Source organism: Pempheris klunzingeri, chromosome 14 (genome assembly GCF_042242105.1).
Source record: "Pempheris klunzingeri isolate RE-2024b chromosome 14, fPemKlu1.hap1, whole genome shotgun sequence".
Taxonomy (NCBI): domain Eukaryota; kingdom Metazoa; phylum Chordata; class Actinopteri; order Acropomatiformes; family Pempheridae; genus Pempheris; species Pempheris klunzingeri.
The window spans coordinates 4628337-4647382 of record NC_092025.1 but is presented as its reverse complement, the minus strand read 5'-3'; the positions used below and the strand labels follow the sequence as shown (position 1 = coordinate 4647382).

At 41.8% G+C, this 19046-nt stretch overlaps 2 protein-coding genes and 1 non-coding gene across 3 annotated transcripts; all 3 read left to right on the top strand.

Moving 5' to 3' along the window:
• Positions 1–473: 473 nt before the first annotated feature.
• Positions 474–7640, top strand: LOC139213176 (cytotoxic and regulatory T-cell molecule). The gene is made up of 11 exons (XM_070843814.1): positions 474–542; positions 2027–2167; positions 2303–2455; positions 2727–2846; positions 3440–3595; positions 4075–4329; positions 5352–5429; positions 5627–5695; positions 6061–6210; positions 6503–6589; positions 7255–7640. Exons 1-11 carry the CDS (start codon positions 497–499, stop codon positions 7428–7430), a joined length of 1431 nt encoding a protein of 476 aa, XP_070699915.1. The 5' UTR covers positions 474–496; the 3' UTR covers positions 7431–7640.
• A 935-nt stretch (positions 7641–8575) lies between these two features.
• LOC139212601 (heat shock cognate 71 kDa protein) lies at positions 8576–12896 on the top strand. Its single transcript, XM_070843073.1, has 9 exons — positions 8576–8684; positions 9646–9858; positions 10153–10358; positions 10439–10591; positions 10680–11235; positions 11390–11592; positions 11788–11986; positions 12076–12308; positions 12447–12896. The coding sequence occupies exons 2-9, from the start codon at positions 9654–9656 to the stop codon at positions 12642–12644; spliced, it is 1953 nt and encodes a 650-aa protein (XP_070699174.1). The 5' UTR covers positions 8576–8684; positions 9646–9653; the 3' UTR covers positions 12645–12896.
• LOC139213581 (small nucleolar RNA SNORD14) lies at positions 11627–11719 on the top strand. The gene has a single exon (XR_011585447.1). It is a non-coding gene; the product is annotated as a small nucleolar RNA SNORD14 (small nucleolar RNA).
• Positions 12897–19046: the final 6150 nt, after the last annotated feature.

Sequence of the window (19046 nt, the reverse complement as noted above, 5' to 3'; positions counted from 1 at the left end):
ATGCTGTTGAAGTAGTCGATTTAACCGAGACCTTTAGCTCTCTCACTTAACCAAAGCCAAGCCCCCTGAACCTTCACTGGTTTCACTAACAGACCTTTTCTCACAGAGAACTTGCGATAGCACAATAAGTAAAACAACAATGATGATGTTTCTCCTGCATTTTGCTTTGAAATACAATCTACCTGTAATTTGTTTTATTGTGAGAATAGGAAAGAAAAGATATTGAATATTTGGCTTTTCATTGTTATGAAATCACTCACGAAAATTGATTGTTGGGTAGTATAACTACAGCATTCAGATTCAGAAACAGGGGCTGATGAATCCTGAACTACTGACCTTGTACTTTTACTGTAGATACATCACGAGAATGCCTTGAATCAAAAACAGTGTGGAAACCACGGGGCTGTGACGTCATGGAAGGTCCCCTCAGTACAAATAGATGAAGAGATGAGGAAGCGTGGCAGAGTCGAAGTGTGACTGTTGGTGAGTGACAGAGATGGAACAGAGGCTGCAGCTCGGCGTCTTCATGTTACTCATACAGGGTGAGTTCTTCACTTTCACCGCTTTGTTATGAGGAGATCATGCTGAAATGAGGCAATAAACTGGATGTGATTATTGTAAACAGCACATGAACCTAGGAGGCCTTTCTGTGTAGCTGTTGTTGTTTGTTGTTTTTAAATTCTGGTGGTTTATTAAGGAAAAATTAGGGTGAAATTACAAAGTCGGCATTGTTGCCTGAACTAAAAGCTTTTGGTGTAGTTGTCTTTAGCGAATTGTGTCCTCATTTGGAAACTCATCTAATTAATCAAATTAATTTGTTTTATTTCATTGTATTATATCTTCTTCTATTATTTTACACACTTAAATCTGCCACATTCTACTATAGTATGTGTGTGTGTGTATCTATTTTCTTTTGATGCACATACAGTATTTAACATATAGTCTGTCCTGTGGAATGAAATGTTTAGAAATCAGCCATTAAAAATAGGACAATTGTCCACTGATGGAAGGCTATACCTCCACCCAACACGGACCCTAACAGAAAGCCGCCCACCTCTGAGCCTGGTTCTGGTTTCTCTCTGTTAAAGGGGAGTTTTTCCTGCCTCTGTCGCCTGATATGACATCTTGCTCATGTGGGGATTCTTGAATCCTTAATTTTGAATTCCTGAATCGTTGGGTTTCTCTCTCTAATTAAAGAGTTTGGTCTAGACCTGCTCTTTATGTAAAGCGTCTTGAGATAACGCTGTTATGAATTGGCGCCATATAAATAAAGATTGATTGATTGATTGACTATAGAGAAAACTCTCAGCAACATTCTGTACATACAATATACTGTATCTAAGTAGTTTTCTGTGGTTTGCATTCTTTTGTTCCACAGTTCAGTTATAGCAATGTAAGATCTCACACTCAACCCACGCATGTGAAAAGGTCTTGATGACCTCTGATCCTCTCAGCCCACTGCCCTAACCACTGTCAGTGTGCCCCCACAACTGTGTTTCCAAACAGCTCGTCATTCTTACCCCACTGGAAAGAAAAAGCCCCCAAAGCCCCCATGAACTCACAGCACATTGTGCTTTTAATTTCACACCTACCATTATTTTCACTGTGAAAGGACTGACCACATTATTTCCTCTCACATCTGAGATGCATTCGATGTGTGACAGGGGGCTGCTTCTTTTCAAGCTGTAGTACAATGACATTTTTTCACACCCACACCACCCTCTGCAAGTACACACACACACACACACACACACACGCACACACAGTCCCAAGTCAGTGGTTCACACAGGAATAGATGATTCAAACAGGGTTTCTTCGGACACCTCTGTGTGTGACGGAAGGAAACAAATTTTAAATACTCCTAACTTTTAATGAACCAGTAGACGGTTGCTCGTCTGTCAGCGTCGCTGCCTGGAATGATGTCATTTCATGAAATGATATATTTGTTATTGACCTGTATGACGGCTGATGTGACATTATGCCCCCCCCCCATATGAAACTGACGTTCTTATTTACTTGATTGCAGTTTCACTTGCAGTGTGGCAGCATGTGACTGTAACAAAAGGTCAGACAGTCCACTTAAGCTGCCCTATTACTAATGCTCACCTGACCAATGTGGAATGGAGGAACCCTGAAGGATATATCATGTTCTTCAGACGAAATAAAGGTAAAGGTATCAAACCAATAGATGTACGAGTGGCAACACAAAGTGTGTGATGTTTGAGCCAAATATGCAAGAATCTCTCAGACTTTTGAATTTTGAACTTTTGAAAACATCTTTTTATTTCCCCTCCCTCTCCAGTGTTAAAGGACAAACGCTACAACATCAACAAACTGTCTGAGTCAGAATTCACCATCAGTATTTCCAATGTCTCCTTCAAAGATGGAGGCAACTACACATGCTCTCAGTATGGCCACCGCACATCAGAGAGGAAAGTGGAAGTAACAGTGTTAGGTGAGTAGAATGATCACACAATACCACCAAAGACACGATGCTGACAATAAGGTATGATAAGATAAGATGCACCTTCATTTATTCCCCAAAGGGGAAATTCACATATACACAACAGCTACATCAGAAATCGAAAATAACAGTGAGAATTCCAGTGAAAAGAAATTAGAAAAATAAAAAATAAAATACAAATATACAAATGTACAAATGCTAACTTAATTACCAGAGCTATAACCTTCACTATGATTTGATCTGGTGTTCTTTTCTTTTAAAGGCCATCCCAAAATGACAGTAACAAAACATGAAGGAGAGTTTGTGATAAAATGCACTGCTGAGGCGAGCCACCGCCCTCCCCAGATCTTCTGGAAATTGGATCATGGGCCTAAAATTCGCGGTAAGTTGGGAATAACTAAAGAAAGGAATGAATGGCAAAAGCTACATTGGAATGAAGAAGTGGATCAGATTGAGCCATAGGAAGAAACAGAACATAAATCTGACCGTCATCTGTAGCCTGTTTGTTTTGCTGTATCTTGGCACTGAGCCTCCAGAGGAAAATCATCCTACCAAAAGACATGCACTCAGCTCTCTTTGTGACTTTGTAACATTGTTGTCATGCAGCACAGTGATTGGCACAGCTGTTTTAGAGAGGTGAAACAAGCAATGTGGCCTCCTGATTTTATTTTTTCCCAATACTTTTGTGCATAGTATGAAGCCCATATATGGAGAAAAATACCAGGTACGCATGGGCACTTTGTAGTGGCCCTTGCGACTGAACTTCTGTAGGTGTGTCAAAATTATACTCAGCAACCACAAACATGGTTCATCTCTCGATGGCATTATGTCCCACAGCTAACAGTAATCTTTATCAACATTTGGGGGAATAGTGGGTGTTATTTTAAGCCCTGATGATGGCCATCACTTGATGTGAGCTGGTACACCTGCTTATTTTGAAATTGTTGCTAATTCCAGAGGTCTCTCCTTCCACAGCTCATGCCCAAGTCCTACATGAAAAGAAAAAATATGTCTCAATGGACATGTTACATCTTCAGTCAGTGGAGAAAAGAATCACTGTGAAATGCTTTGTTCACCATCAAGCTCTGCACTCCCCACCTCTGATGAACTTTGTCAAAATTGGAACACACCGTGAGTTCAGTTCATTTAATCTGAAAATAATTCTCTCTCTCTCTCTCTCTCTCTCTAACTCTTTAATTTAAGTGACTACAACTTTAAAAAAGCCTGCCTCAAATATTCACCATGAGAGAAAATGAGTAAAGCTTACTTTTGTATTAACCAAAACATGTTTACTGTAAGGCACTTAAGACTGATATATAAAACTGATATTTGAGGAACAGTGACAACGTAGTCGTGTCGTCATAAAACTGGGAAAGTACTGGACATTGTCCACAGCACCACATTGTAAAACTTGACTGACCAAAAAAAAAAGGACAGCCCCATGTAATTTCCCCTTTCTGTCTGTTGTAAATAGTCTGGTTTCCTGTATTCGAGCTGAAAAAACAGATGTGTGATTTGCAAATTGTCAGCATGAATTTTCACTTTGATTTTCTATGAACTGAATGCTGTTTCTGCTTATTAATAATGTAAACCCCTCTCTGTCACCGCAGCAATGTCCCACCCCACAACCCCGACCAGCTCACCCCCTACTCAGCCAACTGTGGTGCCAAGAACAACAACAACTGGCTGGTTCAGACATGGCAGAACGACAGTGTACCTCTCAACCAGAGATGTGAATAGGCTTTCATCAGAGACCCCTATGAAGTTATCAACTGTTCCCTCCCACCAGCCAGAGATGGTTACAGCCCCCACTGGAGCACCTCTCAACCCGTTTACATCCACAGGCTCACATCTCAGCACTAGTGGTTAGTGAATCTGTTTGCATTTGTGTATAGTTTTCAAGGCACGTGGTTTTTAGGTGACTCATATCAGACTACATATGCAGAGATGGGAGTCCTACAGAACCACTGGAAGTCTGTAATTACAACAAATGGCAACCTATCCAGAGCCTGACGCCTCTAGTGGGGTCCAACGAGGCTGCTTTACTCTGACTGTTCACATGATGTACATGATGATGATGAATGTCGGTGTGTCGCCTGACAAGCAGTGTGCAGTTTGTTGGTTGACTCATTATTTGTTTTCGTAATAGGGGATACTGCATGTGTCCAAGACAAGTCTCCTTATCTTATCTTATCTTATCTTATCTTAGATAAGTTCCAGTAAATTCTACTATACCTTAGAGACTCTATAATCATAAAACATATTTCATACAATAATGTCTACAGGAATTTATGAAGATGTAGATGTAAAAAAGAAAAGTGAATAATAACATAGATACATGAACCTTACATAGATTTACCCTGCGCTGCGTCCTTTATTTATTGCTTTGGTGAATAAATGTATGATATTTTAAGCGGTGGAAAGTGTCAGCCCCTGGGATGGAAACTACACATATCTCAGCTTTCACAATGTATTTACACCAGTCGCCTAACCACCACTGTAGTTTTGATACCGCTAGATCTGTTTCCTGTGACGGAAGTCACAAAGTATAGTTTGAAACTCACTTATGTTAGGTGTATTCATAAATTCTGAGGATGGAAATGTGAGACTCGATGTTGGTGAAGAGCTTTTCTGAGCTGTACAGCACAGAGCGTCATCCAGGATTTGATGTCAAAGCTTGAAAAACTGAAATATTTCAACCCACAGGTTTTTAGCGCTAAACACAAAAGGGTTTTAACAAAAGATTAAAAGTTACACAGAACCTTACAATTCTATTCTTCTTAAATAACATGCATCTGCTTGTCCTCGTGCAATAAGGAAACTGTTTAGTTTTCTTTTTAAATGACCTTTTCAGTGTTCTATAACAAAATGTCTTCATTCTTTGTAGATGAGTCACAGACCTCTGTGTCATCCGGAATAACCTGGAGGAGGAACGACAGCTTTAGTAATGCAACAAGTATAACAGGTATGCAGATACCCAGTACACTGTAATGGAGGATCAGATGTAAAACTATTCTTACCAAATGTCTGCCTGTTGCCACCTAGTGGTAATTCTAAACAACTGCAGCTGAACTGCTCCACTGACCTGGTTGACACTGCAGCAGACTGTCATGTAAGACTGTGTTAATGGTTTTTATCTTTCTGCTTCATGATTCCTTAAAGGCTGGATATCTATCTCTGAGACAACAGATGAGATCACGTCCCATAATCATACAGAGGGCAACAGAACAGGTAAATTCACATTGTTGACACTGCAGTATATCTTCAGGGCAATTTAGAGTCACCTGCATGTCTTATGACTGTGGGAGGAAGCCAGAGTTCCTGGAGAAAACTCACTCACTGCAGTATATCTTCAGGGCAATTTAGAGTCACCTGCATGTCTTATGACTGTGGGAGGAAGCCAGAGTTCCTGGAGAAAACTCACTCAAACACAGGGAGAACGTACAAACTCCACACAAATCTGGATTCGAAACTTGAACCTTCTTGCTGTGAGGCAACAGTGCTAACCACCGCACCCCCTGAACATGAATACTATCTAAAAATGTGTAAAAGACTTTAAAAGCTGAGCTAACTAGCAGCATGCTGTCTGCCCCCAGGGAGCTTTAATGACCCGAAGACGCAGAAAGGAAGTGAAGGAAGCTCATCACTACTGGTGTTCCTGGTGACATGCCTGATCTTATGTCTTCTGGTGGTCGTCTTTTTTTTTGCCATTAAGCTGAGGAAAGCGCACATCGCCTGGAAGAGAGGTAAGCACGCCATATTCCCATTTCCTGCATGGCATCTAATCCCACCAACAACTGCTGCTAGTTTGAACCTCAGGGTCACACGTTTATGAGCCAAATCCTTTGTGCTGGTTTTACTCTGCTCTACTCATGAGTCCAGAAATATGTTTCCAGATCTGGAAAATGCTGCATGAACACTAAAATACACTGACTTTCTTATTTCAGGCATATTATTAAACCACAAAGCCACAAACAGTTTCCTTTTGAAATTGTTTGATAGTATTCATCAATCATATGACAGTTTTTATTGTTACAGAGAATGAAGACTCTGATCCATCAGAGGAGAGCAACAAATCAAAATCAAGCCAGGAAGAGAGGAACTCCCAAGGACAATGGCGACGAGGTAGATGATTCAGCACTCCTTTTAAGGCTTCTGGCCAAGAAGAATACAGAAATGTGCTAGAAAACAATTGTGCCTGCAGAGACTGTAATACAAATGCAAACATTTACTGAGAGGTTTGTGCTATAGGCTGAGAATATTGTTGAATGATACTTCAGGAAATGAACGACAGGCCTGGACAGGGTGTGTTCACTGTTGACAGCCTGGGGGAAAAGGTGCACTTTCCACTTGGCAATCAGGGAATTAAACGTCACTTGCCCAGATTTATGTATGATGAAGCTAAATCAGGGATACTAATATGGGTTTGATTCAAAACTAGCAGTAATTTCACATGCCTAAACGACTATTTTTGTACATGGATTAGTATATGCTCATTGTGTTATTGATGGCTCCTTGGTGATCAATATCCAACTAGTTGACACACACCACGCCAAGCACATTTTGATGCGTTAGGGAAAAAATGGGCCATTTAGCCCACTGTAATTATATTTGACTTGATATGTGCTGACTTATCAGTGTGACAAATTCAACTTTATGCAGTTTAGGCACCGTCTTTCCTCAGAAACAAAGCTGCTGTGTAAAGAAGTAACCTGTGCCTGTAATGAATCGCTGATTGTAAAACGCTCTCTCTCTCTCTCTCTCTCTCTCTCTCTCTCTCTCTCTCACAGGGCCCATCAAGACAGCGTTCACGCAGTATGTCTCTGAACGACCAACAATAATAACCTCGGTGACAAACACAGCTGCGATGGCAGCAACAGAGAGTGTAAATACAGAACACACTTCACAACCTCAAAGCCCAGGACAGACTACAGCTAGATCTGACATAAGGGAGACAGAGTTATGACCATCCGTAAAATAGAGCATTTATAATGTCATCAGCACCAGTATCATGCTCACGGATTAGGAGGATGAATTTGTAACCGTGTATAAACCATGTTTATACAGAATGTGTTCAAGAACATGGTAACAATGCTTAAAACTGTAGCAGCCTGCTGTACTGTATTGTATAAATATTTTGTGTCATGTTAATAAATTATGTTTTGCTAGAACACAATTGTATTCTTTGTTTGAACATGGATGTTTAAGAGACACATTAATATTTGTGTATATTATGCATGGCACCAATAATGTAGCCTGCATGTGAGTGTTGATTCTATGAGTATAACAGACTTTTCAGATGCGTCCTATCATGTGAGATAAAACTTTATTGATCCCTCAGTGAGGAAAGTTCACTGTTACTGCAGCTCAAGGACAGACAAAAAGTAATTAAAGGAATAGAAAATTAAATAAACATAATATATACAGGAAAAAAACCTTATACACACAAAAGAAACATTATATACACAGTAATACAATAATTCTAAAGAAACAACAACAGGGTGGGATGGGATGATATGGATTATGTATTATGTGGAACACTGAAGGCCTCCAGGCTACAAATACTGTCTATACCTTCTTGAACAGTACCGTATTTACAAAGACAAACCAAATGAAACGCATTGCAGGATGACATGCAAAGACTGTAGCTGATTCATCACAGTTGTTAAAAATATACTAATTACAATGCTTATTATAATTACTAAGCGGAACAAAACTATCAATCATATGTTCTGGTCAGTGTTTCTTTCCATTTTCAAGTCATTGGTGGCTAGATTCCAGTTAGCTCGTCCAACCATGCCTGAGCGCAGCAATTCCTGAATAGAATGAGATTTTAAAGTCATTCAAATGGCTAATCATTCACATAAACACATATAAATACAACTGGTTATAAACGCGTCGTGTGTTTAGCATTAACGCCATCTTGTATTCCCGGACAAAGCTACAGCCATGCGGTCATTCGCGTTCATTATGAAATACAGAGAATAAAACAGGAAGTTGACTGGACGACTAATAACGTCATCAAGGATACTAAGCGTCATTGGTGGACCGTTGAGGAAGAACTGAAGTACTCGACGTCTGATTGGCTGCTTTGCCGGTAATATATACGGCTTCGCTTGCTACTCGTCCTCCTTTCCCTTCTCACACCGGCAAGGACAAGTCAGCCTCGCCGCCGTCCATTCCAACCCACCACCAAAGTCATCCTCGATTCAACAATTCGGTGAGTTAAACCCGGAGAAGTCGCGCATAAAATGAATATTTTGGAAAAAAGCCCCACATCCCTCGTAGGTTGCTTCAGTGGTAATAATTGCCGTTAGTGTTTTGTTCTCTCGCCGTCGCCACTTTCGGTCAAATGCGATGTACTTGAGGGTCCGAAAGACGGGCACGATGTCCACAATGTAGGTGATTAACACTTTAGATGAATGTAGTTGTTTTAATCGCAACTGGGCTGTATTCACTAGCATTAGCTAATGCTGGCTACCGAGCAGGGTGGGGGTAGGGACTGAGGCGTTCCAGAATGTTCTAGAACAATCAATGTCAAGCTAACGGGAATGAACAAACTTCCGGTTGTGCTTTCGGAAAAAGAGTGTGTTTGTATCGTAGGCAGGTGACTGTTGGTAGGCTACCTTGTCGTTCGGTCTAACAGTTATGAACAAACTGTTCCATAGAAATGTGGTGGTAGGTTTTATTGTTGAAGATAACATTACTTTACCAATTTCCGGTCTCAACTCCAGCTGTCTTGGGTAACTTGACATCTCATCGGCACATGGTCAAAGCTTCCGCCATGCTTTCGCAATACTTCATTTTTTGCAGACTGGTTAGCAGTTAAACATATTAGCACAATTAAGCACTTGTTTGCTGCTTAAGTGTAGGAGGGAATTATTTATTGCGTATTGATGTAATTAAGTCTCATTCACCATGAGAGGCTAAAATTTAAAATGAAATGTCTGAGAACTTTGAGTATTAAAATTATTCACTTTTCAGAAACAGTTTGTTTGAAAGTTATCAAGGGTTTTTATAGTTGTTTATGTTTCCAACTTCAAACAATTGAACTGGTATTTGTATGCCAGTTTCATTGGCTAAAACTGTTTTGGCTGGCTCGCACTTTGAACTAAAAGATGGTTTCACTTAATCTGAAACACAAAAATGAATCTTTGTTTTTTTCCCTTTCTTTAATTTAGGATTTAAAATGTCGAAGGGACCAGCAGTTGGTATCGACCTGGGGACCACCTACTCCTGTGTAGGTGTGTTCCAGCATGGCAAAGTGGAAATCATTGCCAACGACCAGGGCAACAGGACCACACCCAGCTACGTAGCCTTCACAGATAGTGAGAGGCTGATCGGAGATGCAGCCAAGAACCAGGTTGCCATGAACCCCACCAACACTGTCTTCGGTAAGTCAACAATGGCCATATTGTCCCTGTGTCATTTGTATCACGCTTGCCTGAAAACTGACAAACTTTAGTTAAGGCAAGAATGACAGAAGACTTGCATGAAATTAAGTAATCCTAAGTAATGATTGAATTATTTCCTCACTGATGGGTTTTCCTGCCATTTGTAGTTTCCACCAGAGGTTGAAAGACCTAATATGGCCTGAATCCTTCCTTGGATGTTTGAGTGATCTTGTTATTGGAAGCCCACAGTGGAGCATATTTCTTGTGTTTTCTAAAACAAATGTTCTCTTGCAGATGCCAAACGTCTGATTGGTCGCAGGTTTGACGACACAGTAGTTCAGTCTGATATGAAGCACTGGCCCTTCAATGTCATCAATGACAACACTCGCCCCAAGGTTCAAGTTGAGTACAAGGGTGAATCAAAGTCCTTCTACCCAGAGGAGATTTCATCTATGGTGCTGACAAAGATGAAGGAGATCGCTGAAGCCTACCTCGGAAAAGTAAGTAATTTGGCATAGCTCTGGGCAAGTACCATAAGCTTTTACTCAAATAATGCTAATGTGTGAATTATTTCCTCTAGACTGTCAACAATGCTGTAATTACGGTACCAGCCTACTTCAACGACTCCCAGCGCCAGGCCACTAAAGATGCTGGCACAATTTCTGGCCTCAACGTTCTGCGTATCATCAATGAACCTACCGCTGCTGCCATTGCCTATGGGTTGGACAAAAAGGTAAATCAAACTCTTAACGGTAATTCTTTCCTGATGTCCAATCTGAGGTGGTTCATCAAGTATTAAAAATATGAATGCATCCTTTCAGGTGGGGTCTGAAAGGAACGTCCTCATCTTTGATCTTGGTGGCGGCACCTTCGATGTGTCCATCCTGACCATTGAAGATGGCATCTTTGAGGTCAAGTCCACAGCCGGAGATACTCATCTGGGTGGTGAAGATTTCGACAACCGCATGGTCAACCACTTCATCGCAGAGTTCAAGCGCAAGTACAAGAAGGACATCAGCGACAACAAGAGAGCCGTCCGTCGTCTTCGCACCGCCTGTGAGAGGGCAAAGCGCACCCTGTCTTCCAGCACCCAGGCCAGCATTGAAATCGACTCTCTGTACGAGGGAGTTGACTTCTACACCTCAATCACCAGAGCTCGCTTTGAGGAGCTCAACGCAGACCTCTTCCGTGGCACCTTGGACCCCGTGGAGAAGTCCCTCCGTGATGCCAAGATGGACAAAGGGCAGATTCATGACATCGTGCTGGTTGGTGGCTCCACCCGTATCCCCAAGATCCAGAAGCTGCTTCAGGATTTCTTCAATGGAAAGGAGCTCAACAAGAGCATCAATCCAGATGAAGCTGTGGCCTACGGAGCTGGTAAGCACACATCTAGTTTACTCATTTCTCCTCTTAAATGCTCGCATAGTGAGAGCAGCACAACTTAGCCTTCATCATGAGCCTTCATGGTATAAACTTGAGCTCCTATTTAGAAATTGTCTTAAGATCTAACAGTCACTTGGTTCTCTTACAGCTGTCCAGGCTGCCATCCTGTCTGGTGACAAGTCTGAGAATGTGCAGGACCTGCTGCTTCTAGATGTCACTCCTCTGTCCCTGGGTATTGAGACCGCTGGAGGCGTCATGACTGTCCTGATCAAACGTAACACCACCATTCCTACCAAGCAGACCCAGACCTTCACCACCTACTCTGACAACCAGCCTGGTGTGCTCATCCAGGTAAGCACAGCTATATTATATTAGTCTCTCTATTTCGCAGTGATGACGTTTATTCCTGCCATTCGTAGTTTCCACCAGAGGTCTCAAGACCAAAGATGGCCCTGACCTTCCTTGGATGTCTGAGCGAATAAAAGCTAGCAGAACTGTAGATACATTGTGTTGAACCTGTCTGCTAACTGTGCACACTCCCAACAGGTTTATGAGGGTGAGCGTGCTATGACCAGGGACAACAACTTACTGGGCAAGTTTGAGCTGACAGGCATCCCTCCCGCTCCTCGTGGTGTTCCCCAGATTGAAGTGACATTTGATATCGATGCCAACGGCATCATGAATGTCTCTGCTGTCGACAAGAGCACTGGCAAGGAGAACAAGATCACCATCACCAACGACAAGGGTACAAAATTTATGCCTCTTACCTCAGATACAGCAGCTGTGTCATCCTAACAGCAGATGATCACATGCTAATCTTGCCCGATTTTACAGGTCGTCTCAGTAAGGAGGACATTGAGCGCATGGTTCAGGAAGCCGAGAAGTACAAGGCTGAAGATGACGTCCAGCGTGACAAAGTGTCTGCTAAGAACGGCCTGGAGTCGTACGCTTTCAACATGAAGTCGACTGTGGAGGATGAGAAGCTTGCAGGAAAGATCAGTGATGACGACAAGCAGAAAATTTTGGACAAGTGCAACGAGGTCATCAGCTGGCTGGACAAGAACCAAGTAAATATTCTACTTTTTCATAATAATGCATTTTATTTGTAGTGCACTTTACATTAGCAAATCTCAATGTGCTGCATAAAACACCAATAGGCAAATCAACATCTAATGAATGAACACTAAAATGTCCCTGTTTTGCAGACTGCCGAGAGGGATGAATATGAACATCAGCAGAAGGAGCTGGAGAAGGTGTGCAACCCCATAATCACCAAGCTGTACCAGAGTGCTGGTGGCATGCCGGGAGGGATGCCTGAAGGCATGCCTGGTGGCTTCCCCGGAGCTGGTGGTGCAGCTCCTGGTGGTGGCTCCTCTGGCCCAACCATCGAGGAGGTTGACTAAACATTCCTTCACTTTGGCTGTTACTCCTGAGATGTTTTCTAAGAAAGTAACCCTCTTATAGCACAAGTTACAACAAGCTATAGAGTGAATTATAAAATAAATGGGTTTGAGGGATCACACCGCATTGTTTGCAACAACTGGGAACAACTTGTAGTTGTAGGCACAACTGACCTGTCAGTTTACATGTCTGGTAAAGTGTTTTTGTATACTGAGATGTCACTGCCTTGACAATAAAAAATCTTGTAACCCTAAGCTGGTCCATTTTCTGTTCTTACCACTTCAGCTTCTAGTTAAGTGGTGGTCAAGTTGCTATGTCTGCATTCCTGTTTGACAATCCATGGTGGCTTTGAGTACATAATTAGAATATTGGGTCATGATGTTTGGGTGGCTGCTAAGATAATGAGGGAGAACATCGTTCCAGCTTGACCTACAGGAAGAGGGTTGTCCTTGTATGGAGGTACAAGAGTCTAAGGAACTTGGAAGAAGTCATCCTGTCAGACAGTCCTCCAATGCTGACTTGTCTGAAGTGGGACTTTCAAAATAAACAGGTGTGAGATCGCTTGGTTTAACAGCTGTAGTCTGTCAAAGCGGCTTTCTCAAACTGCAGATTTAACACGACTGGGGAAAACGCTAATGGAATGGATTCACTAACTAGTCCCGTTAAATCATGATGACACCCGTTTCCTGGCTCTGACAAAATGTCTGCCACAAGTGTTTGAAAATCGGAGCTTTTCTTGAGCACATGAAGGCAGCTTGTGTGCGTCGGCGTTTCCATGGTTACACTGCTGAGCGCACCGACAGGAGAAACGGGTGAGTAACTGGATGACCACATCTAGCGTTACTTCATGCGTTATAGTTGAGCACGATAAAGGTCGGCGCTATTTTTGTCAGCTAATACTTGAGACACACTTAACGTCATTTGACCTGAAGTTTTCTAACGCCAATGTCAACGTTACGCCATCGTCGTTTGGCAAAATATGATAGCTGCAAAGCTAACGCTAGCTTACAGAGATGTTATGGCAAAAGCTAACAGACATAATGCTAACACACCTTTACCACTTTTGCTCCTCACAAACGGTGTAGAACATGTCCTCGTTGGTTTGAGAGCTTTCCTTCAGGAAAACTACAGTTTCTCTTGACTGTCAGGTCAGAAGTTCCCTAAAGTGCCCTGCAACACGATGACTGGTTTTATTTCACTTGAATGTAGCCCACTAGTAATGGCTGTATTAAACTTGAAGTCCCACTCACTTTTACTCAGTTATCTTCCTGCGTGCAGTACGGCTATATACTTATTTTCTTGTATTCATTGAAAATAATTAGTTTGATAAAAGAAAACCTTAGATTTTGTTTCCTGTTCGGCCGTCATTTTGACCTTTAAAAGCAGATATCATGAATGATGGCTGCAGTTAGTTCAGGTTGGTCCTCCAGTGTTTCTCACTTCTGAATGACCATTCAGATCATCCTAGCAGCAGATGCTTGACAGGAGCAAACAGCTCTTTTTACACACACTACATTTCTGTAGTAAAATAAAAAAAAAAGTTTAGTATAATACCTCTCACAGAACAAAGTGCTTCACAAGAGTGAAAATAGTTTAAAAGACCATTACAACGGTAAAAAGAAACAATGAAACATAAGCAGCATCACATCTAAATACTCATATCACAAACACTGGAGAGCAGGAAGCGACATAAAGGCTTGTCTGAGGAAATGTGTCTTTAGCTGCTTTTTAAAACCATAAGCAGAGGCCACAGATCAAACTGGTGTCTGTTGGTGGCTGAATTCCATTCAGGTATATCTGGGTCCTGACATTGTGCTCTAGCATGGTGGTTGAAATGAAGCTGAAGCCCTCATCTGAGGCTGGTTAAACACATCATCTGTCCATTGTACTCAGTACGAGAGGTGAGTGCGTAAGACAATGCAGATGCATGTATAGTGTAGGCCTTCAGTGACTTATTCAAGTGCACATTCTTGGAATCAGAAAAGGGCAGAGGGTTGAAAAATATGAAAGTACACAGCACGTTTGCCTGCTGGATTATGAGGTCTTTGTTGCTTCAAATCGTAGACGTCGAAAACGTGTAATTCAAAGCCATGAAATAAATACCTGAATGCTCAGAATATTTCTACTGCTTTTACAGTCTGCTGTTCATCTTGTACAATCTCTCTCCATCTTTTTTTTTTTCCACATAAGTAATCAGATCTTCATCAAGCAGACTGTCCACCTACAACGCAAACATGAATAAAGGACTCAAACATGACAGGATGTGTAGAGAGTCGAAGACAGAGGAGCATCCTTCTCTGAGACAGGCAGCTCTGGCCAACCAGTGGGAGTCCGACACAGAGAGCTTGGCCCAGGAGAGAGCTTACCAACAGCAGCTACAAACCAAATACTCGCTGCTTGATACGGAGAATGCTGGCAGCTTACAGTATGGAGATGGAGAGGATGAAGATGAAACTGAGGATTTCCAGGTTTACGATAGCCTAGAAGTAGCAGCACATCCCAATGCCAGCCCCAACTTGTTACTGGCCGAATACTTGGACACCCACAGAGATGACAGAGAAAGGACAAGGTAAGTTACGCATTTTCCCTTTTTGGACCCAATAGCAACTCATTTGGCGTTAACATCATGACATATACACACCCAGCATCAGTTAGCTGTGGTCAGAGGTGTGTTCTCTCACAAAAGAAACAGCATGAAAGAAACAAGGAAACAAGGATCAGAGTGGTGATATTCTTTATTATTCTAATTGTAAATAAACTCTCGAAAAAAACACCCAAACCAACAACGTGATAGTCCATCTTGCAATATTTATTGATTTAGTTCTGCTGTCTGTCCCTTGGTTCAGAGTTCCTCCTGAAGATGTAAATCTTAAAAAATAAGCTACAGATGTCTAGTTTATTGTAGAAGCTCAGGCTCAGTGATTTCTGCTGTAGTTTCTAGCAAACACCATTCAAAACAGAAGTGAATAGAGCATTTGTTGGGTGAATTTGATGCAGCAGCAGGTATTTCTGGCAGCAGGATGTTGCGTATGGGGTGGAGTCTGATTAGATAACTGTGTGTTCATGCTAGTGGAGGAACAAAAATAAAGAATATTACCAGATTTATCCTTGAAGTAACTCCAGATTACACGATTCATTCTGATTCAGAGTTCTGCAGTTTGGCCAGTAGATGGCAGCAATTGATTTTAATGACACACACACTGGCTGAGGGTTGACTGGCAGTCTTTATTTTTTTAATAAAAAACCCCCCCTCAATAATAACTATTTGTTATGTTTTGATTAAAAAGTGACTTCACATTGGGCGGTTACAGAGGTGAGTGAGGAAGAGACATTATTGTGAAAATGAATCGGCCTGATCACAGTATTGGCTGTGGGGCCTCGTGTAGCACAATGATTTTTATAAACATGTCGCATTATATAATTTGTTTACCATGATGAGTTTTTGCCCAGCCCTGTTCAATTTGCCTATTGAACTGGACTGTCACTTTCATTATCTGTGACAAATTAATTAATATTAAGCAGATAATAGTGCTGCTTAGATGGAATACAAACAAGGAGAATGGCAGTAGCAATCAACCTTTTTACTTTTAAACAGCACATGGATGATAAAAGATAAATAGCCTTCATTCATCACTCCACAATGGAATGGTGTCAGTTATTTAATGAGATGCAGGCACCAATGGTACATTTTAGGGAGAATGGTCTAATTCAGATGCTTTCAGAATAACAGCTTTCATTTGAGGGAAATTGGATTTTTGTTTTGTTTGGGTGGATCACAATAAGTGGTCACTCATGGTCCATTAACAAGGATCATTGTTGCTGTAAAGGAGGTTTCTCTTTCTCTCTTTTGATGGAGCAGAGGTACGCATCCATGGTGAAGAACAACACCACATCTGTTTTTGCATTTTTATTAACTCGTACTGTTGTTTCCTCTTCTCTTTCCTCCAGATACCCTGATAGTCATTTCCCTCAAAAATAGAAAAGGGGCACTTTCCATTTTCCCATCATTAACCCGTGCAGATTGATGCCCAACAAAGTATGGGTCTGCTTTCAAAGTACATTGTTTCAGAGGAAAATGTCCATGACATATTCTCACAATAGGCTCCATTTCATAGAGCCAAGGCAGTGGACACATCATCATGTTCTCATAGTCCTCTCTACTGCCTTCTCAATGAGGGTAAGCCTTTTCACACATTGCCACTGCATAGTTTACAAACCCAATGGGCATTCCTCATTCAAGCAAAAGATTCCTATTTAAGCTACTCTATTCATCCCTCTTCACTATATTTTACACCTATTTCGCTCAAAATATTGCAAAAAGATATTTGAGTATCGTCTGTATAACCAGTTTTTTCATTTCCCCATTCAATATGTGTCACAATATTTCACTGGCTTTTGTATTTAGGTGTCTGTATCTTGAGCAAGAAATAATAGACTGTGGTGTTTTGCCAGTGTTAGAGGCATCACGCCCCGCTGCATGTCGTCTATAATGCATTCTCCAACTTGTTTGAGTCTGAGTCATTAGAGAGACATCCCTTACCCTTTTGGCCTCATCGAAGTGAAGGGCCCTACACCTAGGCAACCCCCCCCGCCCCCTCCGACGCACAACATCATGGCAGGAGAATTAGGCTCCCCTCGTCCTCCCAGTAAGCACAACAAAGAGGCTCTCTGCTATTTATTTTAATGAGATCTTTTCATCACCATCAGAAAGAGCATTTTAGCCCGCAATTTTCAAGCCATTTCATAAGCTGAAAATTGCCGTTTGTGGACCATTCCCCCGCTAGTAGCTCTCAAATACACTCTCATTAGTGAGCCTGGAGGTGAAAATACGAAAATTATCTGTAAATACAGGCTCGTAATCCCCCTCATCTGTTTCAATTTCAGAAGTCTCTGATAAGGCCTAGCTCTCTTTGTTTGAGGACATCATCATTCTAATAATGGTGTAATGCCTCTTGTTCCTTTGACCTCTCACTGCAGGCATATGTGGCATTCAGGTGCCTGTGAAACTTCCTTTGGATATGGAAATGTCATTAATAAGCTGCTTGCCAACTGTTAAATTAATTGCTAATGATATGGTTAGGACCACTTTACATACATGGACTTATTCTTTGATAATTCCGCTCAGTTCATTATCTCCACTAGAACTAGAGCTTTCTCATGCAAACATTAGTCTCAGGCTTGTTGTATTGAACAAATCTTTATTGCTATTGTCATTATTTGCCCTCACAGCCAGTTGCTCTCTGATGATGCCTATTCTGACCTGCGCTATGACCCCAACTGGAGGACCAACCTGAAGGGAGCTGGACGCTTCAACGGCAGTCCCCAAATTTCCGTTGGGGAATATTACCCTAAAGGGAAAACTCCACAGACAGGTCGAGACAGACATGGACTGGTAATAAAAGAGGGATACAGATACATCGCTGACACAAGTCCAGCTGTTGTGATGACTCCTCATATGGCTGGCAATGAGTCTGACTACACGTACCGCCTACACCTGCAAGATAGTCAGACCAACTCAGTAACATTTCCCCACGGTCATGACCATGCTTTACAACCTAAAGCACCAGAGACTGAGCTGTCAAGGCCATCCAGCATTTCTACTAAAGACGAAAGGGACAGCACTTTACAAAGACAATTCAGAGAGCAGTGTGAAAATAGCTGGGACAGTGCTGATGAAAATCTTAGCAGGTGTCCTGAGCTGACAGAGGAGATTCACGCTACGTATATCCAGGGATCGAAGACCTTGTACCAGCAAGACCTGAGACCCACCCGAGGAGGAGCCACTGAAACACAGCAAATGATCACATCCGCATTAAAGAGTCCAAAGGTTTTAACGAATAAAAAACTAGAAATACCCTTAGAGGATAAAGTGGAACGCAACAAAATAACCCTGGGGCGCAACACATGGAAATGTGGCTCCTATGTGAAGTTGCATGCACTGAAGCAGGAGATGCCTCATAGTGTGAATAAGGTGCGTATAGAATGTAAAGTTTTCCCAACCAATAGCAACTGCATATGGTTAAAATCCCACAATGAAAATCTGATCTTTGAAACGTGATCATAAAGCCTCAGACAGCTCTGTAGTAGTCACTCTGAGGCAGGCCCTCTCTTGAAACTGGTTGCAATTACACAAAGAGACACCAGGAGCTGCACGAGCATCGATAATGATTCTTGGGAAGCCGAGCTATGGGTACACTTGAATCACTAAAGATTAGGTTTGACCCTTGACTACTGAAAGTATTGGAATGAAATATAAAATCCCTGTGTAAATTGAAACAGTTCACATTGAGATTTGTGTGACCTGTTTGGTAACGTCCCATATTCTTACAGGTCATTGTTTGGTGACCGACGGATTATCTCTATCTATTCAACTTTTTCTTCTATAATTGAGGCTGTTTGTTTTG